At 41.7% G+C, this 18,452-nt stretch overlaps 1 protein-coding gene across 1 annotated transcript in view; it reads left to right on the forward strand.

Moving 5' to 3' along the window:
• Positions 1–18,452, forward strand: part of ZNF341 (zinc finger protein 341) — a 186,818-nt gene that overhangs the window by 67,236 nt on the left and 101,130 nt on the right. The window contains exons 8-9 of the mRNA XM_053716200.1: positions 10,672–10,859; positions 11,098–11,288. Of these exons, the coding sequence (XP_053572175.1) occupies positions 10,672–10,859; positions 11,098–11,288 (379 nt within the window). The remainder of the gene's footprint in view (positions 1–10,671; positions 10,860–11,097; positions 11,289–18,452) is intronic.

Genomic DNA, 18,452 nt, shown 5'->3' on the forward strand with positions numbered 1-18,452 from the left:
TTTGCATTAATTACAAATTAAACTGAAATGTTTTCACTACAATTTAACCTGCTTTTGTCTATAGTTTGGTATATATTACTTTTCTGTCAGTTAAACAAGTGTATTGTGAATTTTCAGCAAACTTCACCTGCATACAGCATTTCACACAAATTGTGAGAGAGCTTCAGACATACCCTTAGGAACTCCCCTGTTCTGCCAAAGGAAGTCCCCTGTCCCACCCACTTTCTGAAGCAGTTACTTTTAGTTTACAATGGAGGAAAAACAAAGTGCAATGTAAAAGATACACGTACACGGAAATATACAAAGTATGATCGTAATTTGTTAAAGTACCACAGAAACTTTCAAAACATCATTTGTAAAATCATTGCTTGATCTAAATCTATATTAAAATATAAAAGAAAAAGTGTAAAGCTTAAAGGGACAGTCAACACCAGATTTTTTGTTGTTTGAAAAGATAGATAATCCCTTTTTCTTTCTAATGACACAGTGAGTCCACGGATCATCATCAATTACTGTTGGGAATATCACTCCTGGCCAGCAGGAGGAGGCAAAGAGCACCACAGCAGAACTGTTAAGTATAACTTCCCTTCCCACAAACCACAGTCATTCTCTTTGCCTCTAGTGCAAGGAGGAGGTGAAGTAATTAGGTGTCTTGATGAAATTCTTCAGTCAAGATTTTTTTATTATTATTATTTTGAAGCCAGGGCAGCATTGCTCTGATCTTCCATCACAATCTGGGTACAGCTGTACTCCACGTTAGTCTCTTCAGCAGGGCTGTGGTAGCTTTAGAGCAGTTAGGAACTTGTAAAGTGTGCTTTGCTGCGTTTTCCTAACATGTTGCTGGTATGGTCTTTCTTTCTCTTGTTAAGTGTAGTCAGTCCACGGGTCATCCATTACTTATGGGATTATATCTCCTTCCCAACAGGAAGTTGCAAGAGGATCACCCAAGCAGAGCTGCTATATAGCCCCTCCCCTCACATGTCATATCCAGTCATTCTCTTGCAACTCAACATAGATAGGTCGTTGTGAGAGGTCTGTGGTGTTTTTTAAACTTAGTTTATGTCTTCAATCAAAAGTTTGTTATTTTAAATGGCACCGGAGTGTGCTGTTTGTTCTCAGGCAGTATTAGAAGAAGAATCTGCCTGCGTTTTCTATGATCTTAGCAGAAGTAACTAAGATCCACTGGCTGTTTCTCGCACATTCTGAGGAGTGAGGTAACTTCAGAAAGGGGAATAGCATGCGGGGCCCCCCTGCAAACGAGGTATGTGCAGTAAATTATTTTTCTAAGGAATGGAATTGACTAGAAAATACTGCTGTTACCAATGTAATGTAAGTACAGCCATGAATGCAGTGGTAGCGACTGGTATTAGGCTGATGAGTGTACGTGCACTGAAGTATTTTTCTAGGGAATGGAATTTGTCTAAGAAAATACTGTTAATGCTGAAGTAATGTTTGAGCCTTAACTGCAGTAAAAGCGACTGGTAGCAGGCTTATTAATAACACTTCATAATCTTTTAATGTTCAAAACGTTTACTGGCATGTTAATCGTTTTTTGTGAGGTACTTGGTGATAAAACTTATTGGGGCATGATTTTTCCACATGGCTAACGTTTATTTCTGCATAGAAACAGTTAACTGAGATTTCCCACTGTTGTAATATGAGTGGGAGGGGCCTATTTTAGCGCTTTTTTGCGCAGTAAAAATTCAGTCACAGTCTTCCTACTTCATCCTCCATGATCCAGGACGTCCCTAGAGAGCTCAGGGGTCTTCAAAATTCATTTTGAGGGAGGTAATCAGTCACAGCAGACCTGTGACAGTGTGTTTGACTGTGATAAAAACTTTATTTGTTAAATTGATATCCGTTTTTGGGTATTAAGGGGTTAATCATCCATTTGCTGGTGGGTGCAATCCTTTGCTAATTTAATACATTTACTGTGAAATTTTGGTTGCTATAACTGATTTGGTTCATTGTTATTTCAACTGTGACAGCTTTTTGTGCTTCTTAAAGGCGCAGTAGCGTTTTTTATATTGCTTGTAAATTTATTTGAAAGTATTTTCCAAGCTTGCTAGTCTCATTGCTAGTCTGTTTAAACATGTCTGACACAGATGAATCTGCTTGTTCACTATGTTTGAAGGCCAATGTGGAGCCCCATAGAAATTTGTGTACTAAATGCATTGATGTCACTTTAAATAAAAGTCAATCTTTACATGTAAAGAAATTATCACCAGACAACGAGGGGGAAGTTATGCCGACTAACTCTCCTCACGTGTCAGTACCTTCGCCTCCCGCTCAGGAGATGCGTGATATTGTGGCGCCAAGTACATCAGAGAGGCCCATACAAATCACTTTGCAAGACATGGCTACTGTTATGACCGAGATATTATCTAAATTGCCAGAATTAAGAGTCAAGCGCGATTGCTCGGGGTTAAGGACAGAGCGCGCTGATGATGAGAGAGCCATGTCTGATACTGCGTCACAATTTGCAGAACATGAGGACGGAGAGCTTCATTCTGTGGGTGACGGATCTGATCCAGGGAGACTGGATTCAGAGATTTCTAATTTTAAATTTAAGCTTGAAAACCTCCGCATACTGCTAGGGGAGGTATTAGCAGCTCTGAATGATTGTAACACGGTTGCAATTCCAGAGAAATTATGTAGGCTGGATAGATACTATGCGGTACCGGTGTGTACTGACGTTTTTCCTATACCTAAGAGGCTTACAGAGATTATTAGCAAGGAGTGGGATAGGCCCGGTGTGCCCTTTCCCCCCCCCTCCTATATTTAGGAAAATGTTTCCAATAGACGCCACCACACGGGACTTATGGCAGACGGTCCCTAAGGTGGAGGGAGCAGTTTCTACTTTGGCTAAGCGTACCACTATCCCGGTGGAGGATAGTTGTGCTTTTTCAGATCCAATGGATAAAAAATTAGAAGGTTACCTTAAGAAAATTTTTGTTCAACAAGGTTTTATCTTACAGCCCCTTGCATGCATTGCGCCTGTCACTGCTGCTGCGGCATTCTGGTTTGAGTCTCTGGAAGAGGCCATTCGCACAGCTTCATTGGATGAGATTATGAACAAGCTTAAAGCACTTAAGCTAGCTAATGCTTTTGTTTCTGATGATGTTGTACATTTAACCAAATTAACGGCTAAGAACTCTGGTTTCGCCATCCAAGCGCGCAGAGCGCTATGGCTTAAATCATGGTCAGCTGACGTGACTTCTAAATCTAAATTGCTTAATATTCCTTTCAAAGGGCAGACCTTGTTCGGGCCCGGCTTGAAAGAAATTATTGCTGACATTACTGGGGGTAAGGGTCATACTCTTCCTCAGGACAAGGCCAAATTAAAGGCCAAACAGTCTAATTTTCATGCCTTTCGTAACTTCAAGGCAGGAGCAGCATCAACTTCCTCCGCTCCAAAACAGGAAGGAACTGTTGCTCGTTACAGACAGGGCTGGAAAGCTAACCAGTCCTGGAACAAGGGCAAGCAGGCCAGAAAACCTGCTTCTGCCCCTAAGACAGCATGAAGAGAGGGCCCCCTATCCGGAAACGGATCTAGTGGGGGGCAGACTATCTCTCTTCGCCCAGGCTTGGGCAAGAGATGTCCAGGATCCCTGGGCATTGGAGATCATATCTCAGGGATACCTTCTGGACTTCAAAGCTTCTCCTCCACAAGGGAGATTTCATCTTTCAAGGTTATCAGCAAACCAAATAAAGAAAGAGGCGTTTCTACGCTGTGTACAAGACCTCTTATTAATGGGGGTGATCCACCCAGTTCCGCGGACGGAACAAGGGCAAGGATTTTACTCAAATCTGTTTGTGGTCCCCAAGAAAGAGGGAACCTTCAGACCAATCTTGGACCTAAAGATCTTAAACAAATTCCTAAGAGTTCCATCATTCAAAATGGAAACTATTCGAACCATCCTACCCATGATCCAAGAGGGTCAATACATGACCACAGTGGACTTAAAGGATGCCTACCTTCACATACCGATTCACAAAGATCATTATCGGTACCTAAGATTTGCCTTTCTAGACAGGCATTACCAGTTTGTAGCTCTTCCCTTCGGGTTAGCTACGGCCCCGAGAATCTTTACAAAGGTTCTGGGCTCTCTTCTGGCGGTACTAAGACCGCGAGGAATAGCGGTGGCTCCGTACCTAGACGACATTCTGATACAAGCGTCAAGTTTTCAAATTGCCAAGTCTCACACAGAGATAGTTCTGGCGTTTCTGAGGTCGCATGGGTGGAAGGTGATCGTGGAAAAGAGTTCTCTATTACCACTCACAAGGGTTCCCTTCCTAGGGACTCTTATAGATTCTATAGAGATGAAAATTTACCTGACGGAGTCCAGGCTATTATAGCTTCAAAATACTTGCCGTGCCCTTCATTCCATTCCACACCCGTCAGTAGCTCAGTGCATGGAAGTAATCGGCTTAATGGTTGCGGCAATGGACATAGTACCATTTGCGCGCCTGCATCTCAGACCACTGCAATTGTGCATCCTCAGTCAGTGGAATGGGGATTACTCAGATTTGTCCCCTCTACTAAATCTGGATCAAGAGACCAGAGATTCTCTTCTATGGTGGCTTTCTCGGCCCCATCTGTCCAAGGGGATGACCTTTCGCAGACCAGATTGGACGATTGTAACAACAGACGCCAGCCTTCTAGGTAGGGGCGCAGTCTGGAATTCCCTGAAGGCTCAGGGATCATGGACTCAGGAGGAGAAACTCCTCCCAATAAATATTCTGGAGTTAAGAGCAATATTCAATGCTCTTCTAGCTTGGCCTCAGTTAGCAACTCTGAGGTTCATCAGATTTCAGTCGGACAACATCACGACTGTGGCTTACATCAACCATCAAGGGGGAACCAGGAGTTCCCTAGCGATGTTGGAAGTCTCAAAGATAATTCGCTGGGCAGAGTCTCACTCTTGCCACCTGTCAGCGATCTACATCCCAGACGTGGAGAACTGGGAGGCGGATTTTCTAAGTCGCCAGAACTTCATCCGGAGGTCTTCGCTCAACTGATTCATCGTTGGGGCAAACCAGATCTGGATCTCATGGCGTCTCGCCAGAACGCCAAGCTTCCTTGTTACGGATCCAGATCCAGGGACCCGGGAGCGGCGCTGATAGATGCTCTGACAGCCCCTTGGGTCTTCAACATGGCTTATGTGTTTCCACCATTCCCGATGCTGCCTCGACTGATTGCCAAGATCAAGCAGGAGAGAGCATCAGTGATTTTGGTAGCGCCTGCGTGGCCACGCAGGACCTGGTATGCAGACCTAGTGGACATGTCGTCCTGTCCACCATGGTCTCTGCCTCTGAGGCAGGACCTTCTAATTCAGGGTCCTTTCAACCATCCAAATCTAATTTCTCTGAGACTGACTGCATGAAGATTGAACGCTTGATTCTATCAAAGCGTGGCTTCTCGGAGTCGGTTATTGATACTTTAATACAGGCTCGGAAACCTGTTACCAGAAAAATTTACCATAAGATATGGCGTAAATATTTATATTGGTGTGAATCCAAGAGTTACTCATGGAGTAAGGTTAGGATTCCTAGGATATTGTCTTTTCTACAAGAGGGTTTAGAAAAGGGCTTATCTGCTAGTTCGTTAAAGGGACAGATTTCGGCTCTGTCTATTCTTCTACACAAACGTCTGGCAGAAGTTCCAGATGTTCAGGCTTTTTGTCAGGCTTTGGCTAGGATTAAGCCTGTGTTTAAGACTGTTGCTCCGCCGTGGAGCTTAAACTTAGTTCTTAACGTTTTGCAAGGTGTTCCATTTGAACCCCTTCATTCCATTGATATCAAGCTGTTATCTTGGAAAGTTCTGTTTTTGATGGCTATTTTCTCGGCTAGAAGAGTCTCTGAGTTATCTGCCTTACATTGTGATTCTCCTTATCTAATTTTTCATTCAGACAAGGTAGTTCTGCGTACTAAACCTGGGTTCTTACCTAAGGTAGTTTCTAACAGGAATATCAATCAAGAGATTGTTGTTCCATCTTTGTGTCCTAACCCTTCTTCAAAGAAGGAACGACTTTTGCATAATCTGGACGTAGTCCGTGCCCTGAAGTTCTATTTGCAGGCAACTAAGGATTTTCGTCAAACTTCTTCTCTGTTTGTCGTTTACTCTGGACAGAGGAGAGGTCAAAAGGCTTCGGCTACCTCTCTCTCTTTTTGGCTTCGTAGCATAATACGTTTAGCCTATGATACTGCTGGACAGCAGCCTCCTGAAATAATTACAGCTCATTCCACTAGAGCTGTGGCTTCTACCTGGGCCTTTAAGAATGAGGCCTCTGTTGAACAGATTTGCAAGGCTGCAACTTGGTCTTCACTTCACACTTTTTCGAAATTTTACAAATTTGACACTTTTGCTTCTTCGGAGGCTATTTTTGGGAGAAAGGTTCTTCAGGCAGTGGTTCCTTCCGTTTAAAGTTCCTGCCTTGTCCCTCCCATCATCCGTGTACTTTTTGCTTTGGTATTGGTATCCCATAAGTAATGGATGACCCGTGGACTGACTACACTTCACAAGAGAAAACATAATTTATGCTTACCTGATAAATTTATTTCTCTTGTAGTGTAGTCAGTCCACGGCCCGCCCTGTCTTTAAGGCAGGTTTAAATTTTAATTAAACTCCAGTCACCACTGCACCCTATGGTTTCTCCTTTCTCGTCTTGTTTCGGTCGAATGACTGGATATGACATGTGAGGGGAGGGGCTATATAGCAGCTCTGCTTGGGTGATCCTCTTGCAACTTCCTGTTGGGAAGGAGATATAATGGATGACCCGTGGACTGACTACACTACAAGAGAAATAAATTTATCAGGTAAGCATCCTCTCATACTTTGTGAGTCATCTGACTGCCGGATGGCTAGAATGCAGGTAAGTGCCTTTGTTCTTCTGGGGCTAGAAGGCTGGCACTGAAGATTTTAAGGACCCTCTGCTTTTAGTGGGACAAATCCATATGGATGCTTAGAGCAGTGTGCAGGCACATTAGTCATGAGACTTAGGGGTTAATCCCCTTCATAGCAGAGGAAGGAGTTATCTACTTGGGGCTCAGATCTAATTTTTAGTTCTTTAAAATTTAGGTAGCCTGAAGTGACTAGTGTCTGAAGTGAACGCGTGTATGGCGCCAATTCTTAGGGGCTGCATAGCTGTGATGGTGTCTTAAAGGACTCATTGTGTTTTCTCTTTGTTGACAACTTACACTGATTTTGTGGTATTCTTAGGAGCGGAGTGATACTTTACTCTATGTACCTTTTTATTGATGCCAGTGTCATGCACAAATTAAGAGCTGTAGTCAGTGTTTTGTGCGGCATAATGAAGCGCGATGTAAGCCTATCACTAGAAATAATTCTATATTACTGGATCCTAAGGTTTTTTTTTTTCTTTTCTCCAGAAAGTCATTGAGAAGGCGTTATATGTTAGGACCCTGTAGGGTCAGTTTTCTGCTCTATTCATTCTGCTGCACAATGTCTGGCGGACGTGCCGGATGTACAATCCTTATCAGGCCCTGGTAAGAATCAGGCCTATGTTTAAGTCAGTTGCTCCTCCTTGGAGCCTTAACATTGTTTTTAAGGGTTTTACAACAGGTTCCGTTTGAGACTAGGCATTCCATAGATATTAAGTTGTTATCTTGGAAAGTTTTGTTTCTTCTACTATGTCTTCTGTTCGGAGGGTTCCGAACTCTCAGCTTTGCAGTGTGATTCTCCTTATCCCGTATTTTGGGCAGATAAGGCAGTTCTTTGTATCAAGTTTGGTTTGCTTCCTAAGGTTGTTTTGGACAGAATTTTTAATCAGGAAATTGCTGTTCCTTCTCTCTATCCTAATCTTTCTTCTCATTAAGAACGCCTGTTGCACAACGTTGTGTGGGCCCTTAAATTTTTTCTGCAGGCTGCAAGGGACCTTGTCAGAACTCTGCATTGTTTGTTGTTTTTCTGGTGATAGTAAAGGCCAGAAAGCTTATGCCACTCCTCTTTCTCTCTGGTTGAGAAGTGTTATTCGTAGGGTTTATGAGACTGCTGGTCAGCAACTTCCTGTGATAATTGCAGCTCTCTCCACTAGGGAGGTGTCTTCTTCTTGGGTCTTCAAGAACGAGGCCTCTGTAGAACTTTTTTCTAATTTCTATAAAATTTATACTTTTGCCTCGGCTGAGGTTTCTTTTGGGAGAAAGGTTCTGCAGGCTGTGTAGCCTTCTGTGTAGGTTACCTGTCTTGCCCTCCCGTTATCACCTGTGTCCTCTAGCTTGAGTATTGATTACCAACAGTAATTGATGATGATGATCCGTGGACTCACCGTATCATTAGAAAGAAAACAAAATGTATGCTTACCTGATAAATGTATTTCTTTCTTGATACGGCCCTCCCTGTTTTCAGATAGTTTTTTTTTTATATAAACCTCAGGCACTTCTGTACCTTGTGTTTTTTCCTTTCTCTCCTTTTCCTTTGGTCGAATGACTCGGGTTTGTGGGAATTAACAGCTCTGCTGTGGTGCTCTTTGCCTCCTCCTGCTAGCCAGGAGTGATATTCCCAACAGTAATTGATGATGATCCGTGGACTCACTGTGTCAAGAAATAAATAAATTTATCAGGTAAGCATACATTTTTATTTTTTATTCATTCCCTAGTTTTGCATAACCAACACAGTTATATTAATATACTTTTTCCCTCTGTGATTAACATGTATCTAAGCATCTTCTGACAGCCCCCTGATCACATGACATTTTATTTATTATCTATTGACTTTCATTTTAGCCAATTAGTGCAGTGTCTGCCACAATCCACGGGCGTGATCACAATGTTATCTATATGGTTTACATGAACTAGCTCTCCCCTGTTGTGAAAAGCAAATAAAAAAGCATGTGATAAGAGGCGGACTTCAAGGGCTTAGAAATTATCATATCAGCCTTCCTACAGTAGGTTTAGCATTCAACTTAGAATACCAAGAGAACAAAGCTAAATTGGTGATAAAAGTAAATTGGAAAGTTGTTTAAAATTACATGCCCTATTTGAAACATTAACTGTCCCTTTACATTTAATAATACTGAAAGGACCCAATATAAAGTGTAAAGTAATATAATAATTGTCATTATCTAATACTATCTTTGTAATAGCTTGTGAGTAATGTAATGTTAGTTACATGGGACCACAAGAAGCTACTGTCCCATCAAATTTTGATCCTGTTATTGAAAGATAAGCAAGACATAAGATCTGGTCCTCCTTCAGTAGGTATGATGCATGAAATAAAAGAAAAGAAAGAAGCGCTCAACCTAGGAACGAACAATAGCATAATAGTTTGTTCTATGGCTAGTTACCACCCAAGAAGCAGCCTCTTTTTGCTCAACATGTGCCTTTCACAGAGAAGAACTTTCCTGTAGCATATCAGTTTGATCCTGACTTAACAGTTCAGTCCAGCCCCGAAATACCAGGCAATCCCTCTCTGAACGAGAGAAACGGCAAAACCCCAGACGTATGTTTCGGCTTAGTGTGGGTCTCGTCAGTGAGGTGCAGCCATATCCCTCTAGGCACACTGAGCAACGGGTCCACGTCTGGATTCCCGCATCACACTTAGGGAGACTTCCCTAAGAGTCTTAATTTGCATAAATTAAAAGAGAGAAGTGTTCAACCTGGGAACGAACAATAGCATAATAGCTTGTTCTATGGTTAGTTACCACCCTAGAAGCAGCCTTTTTTGCTCAACATGTGCCTTTCACAGAGAAGAACTTTCCTGTAGCATGTCAGGCTGATCCTGACTTAACAGTTCAGTCCAGCCCCGAAATACCAGGCAATCCCTCTCTGAACAAGAGAAACGGCAAAACCCCAGACGTATGTTTCGGCCTAGTGTGGGTCTCGTCAGTGAGGTGCAGCCATATCCCTCTAGGCACACTGAGCAACGGGTCCACGTTTGGATTCCTGCATCACACTTAGGGAGACTTTCCTAAAAGTCATATTTTGCATAAATTAAAAGAAAGAAGCGCTCAACCTGGGAACGAACAATAGCATAATAGCTTGTTCTTTGGCTAGTTACCACCCAAGAAGCAGCCTCTTTTTGCTCAACATGTGCCTTTCACAGAGAAGAACTTTCCTGTAGCATATCAGTCTGATCCTGACTTAACAGTTCAGTCCAGTCCCGAAATACCAGCTAATCCCTCTCTGAACGAGAGAAACGGAAAAACCCCAGACGTATGTTTCGGCTTAGTGGGGGCCTCGTCAGTGAGGTGCAGCCATATCCCTCTAGGCACACTGAGCAACGGGTCCACGTCTGGATTCCCGCATCACACTTAGGGAGACTTCCCTAAGAGTCATAATTTGCATAAATTAAAAGAGAGAAGCACTCAACCTGGGAACGAACAATAGCATAATAGCTTTCTCTATGGCTACTTTTCCTCTGTGAAAAGCACAATTGGGCAGAAAGAAGCTACTTCCAGGTGGTAACCGGGCCATAGAACAAGCTGTTGATGCTGCTGTTCATTCCTGGCAGACTGCTTCTCTTTCTGTTTTGCATATGATGCATGAAATATTAGGCAATAAACAGAAGCTTGATTATTGATAATCTCCTCCTACAACTTGAATTGTGATCACATTGTGTAGTTATATCACTAAAACCCTTAGTTATATCAATGAAACCCTCTACTCCAAGACCATTTTGATGTTCCTCATATATCTCTCTTTCTTTTACAGCCACACAGGGGAGAAACCATTTCAGTGTATAGTATGTGGCCGAGCATTTGCACAGAAATCTAATGCAAAAAAACACATGCAGACCCACAAAGTCTGGCCCAGAGCACCCAACTCCATAGGATCTGTGGCTGTGCAGGTGGTTTCCATTGACTCTACTCAACCTGCTCTAGAAGGTGTAGGAAATGAGGGTGAGCAAATGTGTTTTCTTTCTTAAAGTCTGTGTTCATGAATGTCTCTCTGCTTAAAGTGCACCTTCTTCTGAGTCATCTAGTGACATTGAAGAGATCTGAAGTCACAGTGCAGTTTGACAAATCTATTATTATATATTATGATGGCATCATCAAACTAGAAGCAAATATCAGAAGTCATTAAAACGTTAATTAGGGCAACTACTTTTGGCTGTTATATTCTTTTATTTTCCTGTAGCATCTAGTGAAGCACCTTCTGAAGAGGCTCCAACACAGAGCATGGAGACAGCAGAGGGTCAGACTGCAGAGAGCGCAGATGCAAAGACGGTTGTGTTGGTGGACAGCTCCTACCATTGTCAGTTTTGTACCAGCAAATTCAGCAGCTATTTCCAGCTTAAATCCCATATGACTCAACATAAGCAGGAGCAGGTAGGTGACCATGAGGACATTGTGTGTAGTCATTTAACTTCTGCTGGTGTTACCTAAAAAAAAGATGGTTTTGATATCAATTAGTGGTATTTTGCTTCAATAGGAGACTATAACTTGTTTACTGCAACCAGGTTCAGTATGATGGTCTGCTATCCTTTCATTATCTTAAATGGATTGAACAAACAAGAGTTGGAAGTTTAATATCAAGCTGTATATATTTTCTGCATTCATACAAAAATAAAAGTAGAGCTTTAAAACCTTTTTTTGTTCTTATTTTATTTAATTGTTTTTTTAATAAAATTTCATATATGAATTTTTTTTTATATGTTATATTTCAATAATGCGCCTTAAAAATACATTCACCTAGATTACGAGTTTTGCGTTAGAGGCTGTGCGGTTCTAACGAGCAGTTTATGTTCACCGCTCACTTACAGACAGCGCTGGTATTACGAGTTTTTACAAACCAGACAAGAAGTGAGCGTTGAGCAAAATTTTGCTCATTACCGCACTCCAATACCAGCGCTGCTTACGTTAGTGGTGAGCTGGTGTAAAGTGCTCCTGCACGATTTCCCCATAGGAATCAACGGGACAACTGGCTGAAAAAAAGTCTAACACCTGCAAAAAAGCAGCGTAAAGCTCCTTAACGCAGCCCCATTGATTCCTATGGGGAAATACATTTTATGTCTACACCTAACACCCTATCATGAACCCTGAGTCTAAACACCCCTAATCTTACACTTATTAACCCCTAATCTGGTGCCCCCGACATAGCCGACACCTACATTATAATTATTAACCCCTAATCTGCCGCTCCGGATACCGCCACCACCTACATTATACTTATGAACCCCAAATCTGCTGCCCCCAACATCGCCGAACCCTACATTATATTTATTAACCCCTACTCTGCTGCCCCCAATGTCGCTGCCACCTACCTACATTTATTAACCCCTAATCTGCCGCCCCCAACGTCGCCGCCACTATAATAAACATATTAACCCCTAAACCGCCACACTCCCGCCTCGCAAACATTAGTTAAATATTATTAACCCCAAATCTGCCGGCCCTAACATCGCCGACACCTACCTACATTTATTAACCCCTAATCTGCCGCCCCCAACGTCGCCGCCACTATACTAAATGTATTGACCCCTAAACCTAAGTCTTACCCTAAACCTAACACCCCCTAACTTAAATATAATTAAAATAAATCTAAATAAAAATTCCTATCATTAACTAAATAATTCCTATTTAAAACTAAATACTTACTTATGAAATAAACCCTAAGCTAGCTACAGTATAACTAATAGTTGCATTGTAGCTAGTTTAGGATTTATTTTTATTTCACAGGGAATTTTGTATTTATTTTAACTAGGTAGAATAGCTATTAAATAGTTATTAACTATTTAATAACTACCTAGCTAAAATAAATACAAAGTTACCTGTAAAATAAAACCTAACACTACACTATAATTAAATTATTTCCCTAAATTAAATACAATTAAATAAAATTATTAAAAGTACAAAACCCCCCAACTAAATGACAGAAAATAATAAACAAATTACAAGATTTTTAAACTAATTACACCTAATCTAATCCCCCTAACAAAATAAAAAAGCCCCCCCCCAAAAAAAAAAAAAAAAAAAAGCCCTACCCTACACTAAATTACAAATAGCCCTTAAAAGGGCCTTTTGCGGGGCATTGCCCCAAAGTAATCAGCTCTTTTACCTATAAAAAAAATTACAAATCCCCCCCAACATTAAAACCCACCACCCACACAACCAACCCTACTCTAAAACCCACCCAATACCCCCTTAAAAAAACCTAACACTAACCCCTTGAAGATCACCTTACCGGGAGAAGTCTTCATCCAACTAGGCCGAAGTCCTCAACGAAGCCGGGAGAAGTCTTCATCCAAGCCGGGCGAAGTGGTCCTCCAGATGGGCAGAAGTCTTCATCCAGACGGCATCTTCTATCTTCATCCAATCGGCGCAGAGCGGGTCCATCTTCAAGACATCCGACGCGGAGCATCCTCTTCATCCGACGGCTAAGACTGAATGAAGGTTCCTTTAAATGACATAATCTAAAATGGCGTCCCTTTAATGGCGGCGACGTTGGGGACACAGATTAGGGGTTAATAAATGTAGGTAGGTGTCGGCGATGTTAGGGACGGCAGATTAGGGGTTAATATTTAACTAATGTTTGCAAGGCGGTAGTGCGGCGGTTTAGGGGTTAATATGTTTATTATAGTCAAACACAATAGCTGAAGCTGCGCTTCTTACCGTGTGTATAAGTGACTATGCGGAAATATAATAAATAGATCAATTTCATGTAGCCAAGTATTTAAAAATCATAAACACGTAGCTCAATAAATCATATGTACATAACTCAGTGAATCATGCGTGAATGTGGTATAAACACCAAATGTACCATATACATATATACTGATAGTGTTAAATACAACCACTTGTGCTGTTTATCACCCCAAAGTGTTAAAGTGAGTATAATATATTGTTAAATACTATACTTCCCAAGTGGTGTTGGGACCTGTGGGTGCTGCTCTCATGTAACGATCAGGGCTGTGCTCCTGATTCTCAAAGATGCTGTAGAAAGGAAAAAGACAGAGAGCGCAACCCACTCTAAAAGTAATACAGCTTTAATAGACCAACATACAACGTTGAAGTGAATACACGTACAATGTTAAAAATATAATTAAGCACAATCACCACTCCTCCGTTTCAGTCACCGGCATCTGTTGTGTCAAGATGGTAGTCAGACTTCCACGCTCCTTCATCCGGCTTCCGGAAAACCTCAGGACGTCGTGTAAGAGAGAAAGAGTCCACTGCAGTATGTCCGGGCGTCGTCGGCCTTGTGGTGTGCATGGAACTGACAACCTCTACGCGTTTCGTCAGGCTCTGGCCTGACTTTCTCAAGAGTTAGTATGTTCTTTTAGTGAAGCAGTCTTGTTTAAAAAACCCAGGGTTGGCGCGCCTCTGTAATCTCAGTCTCTGATTGGGTGGCACGCCCCCTGGTTCTCAGGTTATGATTGGCTTATTAGCCGTAGTGTTTCCCATTAAAGGAATAGACCTGTCTAGACTTCTAGTATGCAGTATGAAAATGTGATACTGCATACTAGAAGTCTAGACAGGTCTATTCCTTTAATGGGAAACACTACGGCTAATAAGCCAATCATAACCTGAGAACCAGGGGGCGTACCACTCACTTTTTGTCAGACTCGTAATACCGGCGCTATGCAAGTCCCATTGAAAAAAGAGGATACGCAATTTACGTAAGTGGATTTGCGGTATTTCCAAGTCCGGTCAAAAAAGTGAGCGTTACACCTGTACCTGCAAGACTCGTAATACCAACGGGCGTTAAAAAGCACAACTCGTAATCTAGCCGTATGTTTTCATTTGCGTAAACCCGACTGTGTTAAAATCTAAATTGAGGAACACAATGTTCAAAATGCATAGTTTACATTCCTATGTTCTTCACATAGAAAATAATATACTTTTTATTATGAAATATATAACTGATACTGTTCATGTAAAATACATATCTATATATCTTTAGCAATATATATGCAGGTATAAATATATATACACACACACACACACACACACATATATATATATATATATATATATATATATATATATATATATATATATATATATATACAGGGAGTGCAGAATTATTAGGCAAGTTGTATTTTTGAGGATTAATTTTATTATTGAACAACAACCATGTTCTCAATGAACCCAAAAAACTCATTAATATCAAAGCTGAATATTTTTGGAAGTAGTTTTTAGTTTGTTTTTAGATTTAGCTATTTTAGGGGGATATCTGTGTGTGCAGGTGACTATTACTGTGCATAATTATTAGGCAACTTAACAAAAAACAAATATATACCCATTTCAATTATTTATTTTTACCAGTGAAACCAATATAACATCTCAACATTCACAAATATACATTTGTGACATTCAAAAACAAAACAAAAACAAATCAGTGACCAATATAGCCACCTTTCTTTGCAAGGACACTCAAAAACCTGCCATCCATGGATTCTGTCAGTGTTTTGATCTGTTCACCATCAACATTGCGTGCAGCAGCAACCACAGCCTCCCAGACACTGTTCAGAGAGGTGTACTGTTTTCCCTCCTTGTAAATCTCACATTTGATGATGGACCACAGGTTCTCAATGGGGTTCAGATCAGGTGAACAAGGAGGCCATGTCATTAGATTTTCTTCTTTTATACCCTTTCTTGCCAGCCACGCTGTGGAGTACTTGGACGCGTGTGATGGAGCATTGTCCTGCATGAAAATCATGTTTTTCTTGAAGAATGCAGACTTCTTCCTGTACCACTGCTTGAAGAAGGTGTCTTCCAGAAACTGGCAGTAGGACTGGGAGTTGAGCTTGACTCCATCCTCAACCCGAAAAGGCCCCACAAGCTCATCTTTGATGATACCAGCCCAAACCAGTACTCCACCTCCACCTTGCTGGCGTCTGGGTCGGACTGGAGCTCTCTGCCCTTTACCAGTCCAGCCACGGGCCCATCCATCTGGCCCATCAAGACTCACTCTCATTTCATCAGTCCATAAAGCCTTAGAAAAATCAGTCTTGAGATATTTCTTGGCCCAGTCTTGACGTTTCAGCTTGTGTGTCTTGTTCAGTGGTGGTCGTCTTTCAGCCTTTCTTACCTTGGCCATGTCTCTGAGTATTGCACACCTTGTGCTTTTGGGCACTCTAGTGATGTTGCAGCTCTGAAATATGGCCAAACTGGTGGCAAGTGGCATCTTGGCAGCTGCACGCTTGACTTTTCTCAGTTCATGGGCAGTTATTTTGCGCCTTGGTTTTACCACACGCTTCTTGCGACCCTGTTGACTATTTTGAATGAAACACTTGATTGTTCGATGATCACGCTTCAGAAGCTTTGCAATTTTAAGAGTGCTGCATCCCTCTGCAAGATATCTCACTATTTTTGACTTTTCTGAGCCTGTTAAGTCCTTCTTTTGACCCATTTTGCCAAAGGAAATGAAGTTGCCTAATAATTATGCACACCTGATATAGAGTATTGATGTCATTAGACCACACCCCTTCTCATTACAGAGATGCACATCACCTAATATGCTTAATTGGTAGTAGGCTTTCGAGCCTATACAGCTTGGAGTAAGACAACATGCATAAAGAGGATGATGTGGTCAAAATACTCACTTGCCTAATAATTGTGCACACAGTGTATATATATATATATATATATATATATAAAAGTTTGTATTTAGGAATGAAAATAACACTATTCTGTAATTGAAGAAAATAACATTATTCTGTAATTGAAGAACATTGGAATGTGAAATATGTACAGTAAAACACATAAATACATATGTACACACATATATACATACATATTTAGACATGTATATGTATGTATCTCTATGTTAAAGCCCTTTGCCTGCCTTTTTTCTAACACCTGAGACCTTATATCTTTGAGGCTTCATAACATTTTATTTCAATTTTAAAAAAAAATGATTAGTATAATTATTATTGTAATTATTAGTGTAATTATTTTGAGTGTAACTGTACTGTTAAATGCATTTTTTATTTGTTTTGTGCAATTTTTTATTTAAATGTAACAGTTAGCCAGAGCTCTGAAGTTACCCTATCCCGACGCATGTTAAATTTAATTTTGCTCGAGCAAACGCATTCATTTTCAACTTGTAATACACACGCTACTTCCAAAACGTGCAAACACCCACAATAAACCCCTTTTTGTTCGTGCGCAACAGTTAGCAAGCCATTAGTAATATAGCCTCAAATATGGCCGTGTTACTACATGCTGATGCATTCACTTGAAACACATATTTCAATCTAAAGGGGAGGAGAGTCCATGGCTTCATTAATTACTTTTTGGAAATAAGAACCTGGCCACCAGGAGGAGGCAAAGACACCCCAGTCAAAGGGTTAAATACCTCCCCCACTCCCCTCATCCCCCAGTCATTCTTTGTCTTTCGTCACAGGAGGATGGCAGAGAAGTGCCGAAGATTCAGAGTAGTCTCTTATGGACCGTAGTACTCTTCGGAATGGGACTGGAGTTTGCCTGGATGAAAGTTAGAGTCCAGAGATGCAGGGAGAGTCTTTCTGCAAAACTATCCCGACTCATATTAACAGCTCCACAAGCAATCAGCGCTGACGAGTTTCGCTGCCTGCTTTCTGCACTTAAGTCCATGTCAGGAGCGATGCTTCTACCTGTCACACTTGAAGGGCCGTTTTCCTGTTCTACGGCATTGATTCTGGTAAGATTGTTTCATTTTTTTTATACATAATGATAACACAGAAGTCAGGGTCACAGTGTGGCACCTTTTATCTTATGGAATCAAGGGTTACTGTTCTTAGTAATGGGATTATTGAAAAGGGGGGGTTATACATGCTATTGTTTATTGTGTTATGGCTGCGTTATGTGCAAGATGTGGCTTTGGCAATGGTGGAACTTCAGATTGACTTCCTGGAGTATTTGCGTGGCCGATTTTTGCACGTTTTCTCCTTAGTGCAGGGGCGGTCCTGCAAGGCATCCCAGGTGACCGGTGTGAGTTTTCACTTCCTCTATTGATCAGCGGCATAGGAGACAAAGCGTTTTCTGTAGTCCGGGTAATAGGAGGTGGTGAGTGCCCCGGCCATTGGTGGTATAAAGGTGCCTGTTTTTTAAGCTAGTCTAGTCCATAATAAAAGCGCAAGCTATGGAGGACTCTGACGCATTAGAGGGTACTCCCTCTTTAACAAAGTCTCATTCCTTTATTTATTGTGAGGAGGTTCTTGTAGATCAACCTGCTCAACTATGTTCCACATGCCTTGATAAAGTTGCGACATCTGAAACTAAGGGGATATCTAGTACTACTGAGCTGTCCACCTCTGAGGGCTCCCCGTCCCGTGAGGTGCGTTCCCTGCTTTCATCTCTGAGTGCACATGCAGCGCCCCAGGATCCAACAATTACTCCAGAATACAGACTTCCGTTGGGGTAGGAGCCATGCAGCTCACCTGCATGCCGGTGCTGTGAGAGGACGCCGTGTGATCAGCTCCCCGCTCTTCGCCACTTGCCTTGGGAATTGCTGAGGATATCGAGTGTGGCGCTCAGCTGGGTCTCGACCCGCGTTAGAGCTTGAAG

The sequence above is a fragment of the Bombina bombina genome, chromosome 1, assembly GCF_027579735.1.
Source record: "Bombina bombina isolate aBomBom1 chromosome 1, aBomBom1.pri, whole genome shotgun sequence".
Classification (NCBI taxonomy): domain Eukaryota; kingdom Metazoa; phylum Chordata; class Amphibia; order Anura; family Bombinatoridae; genus Bombina; species Bombina bombina.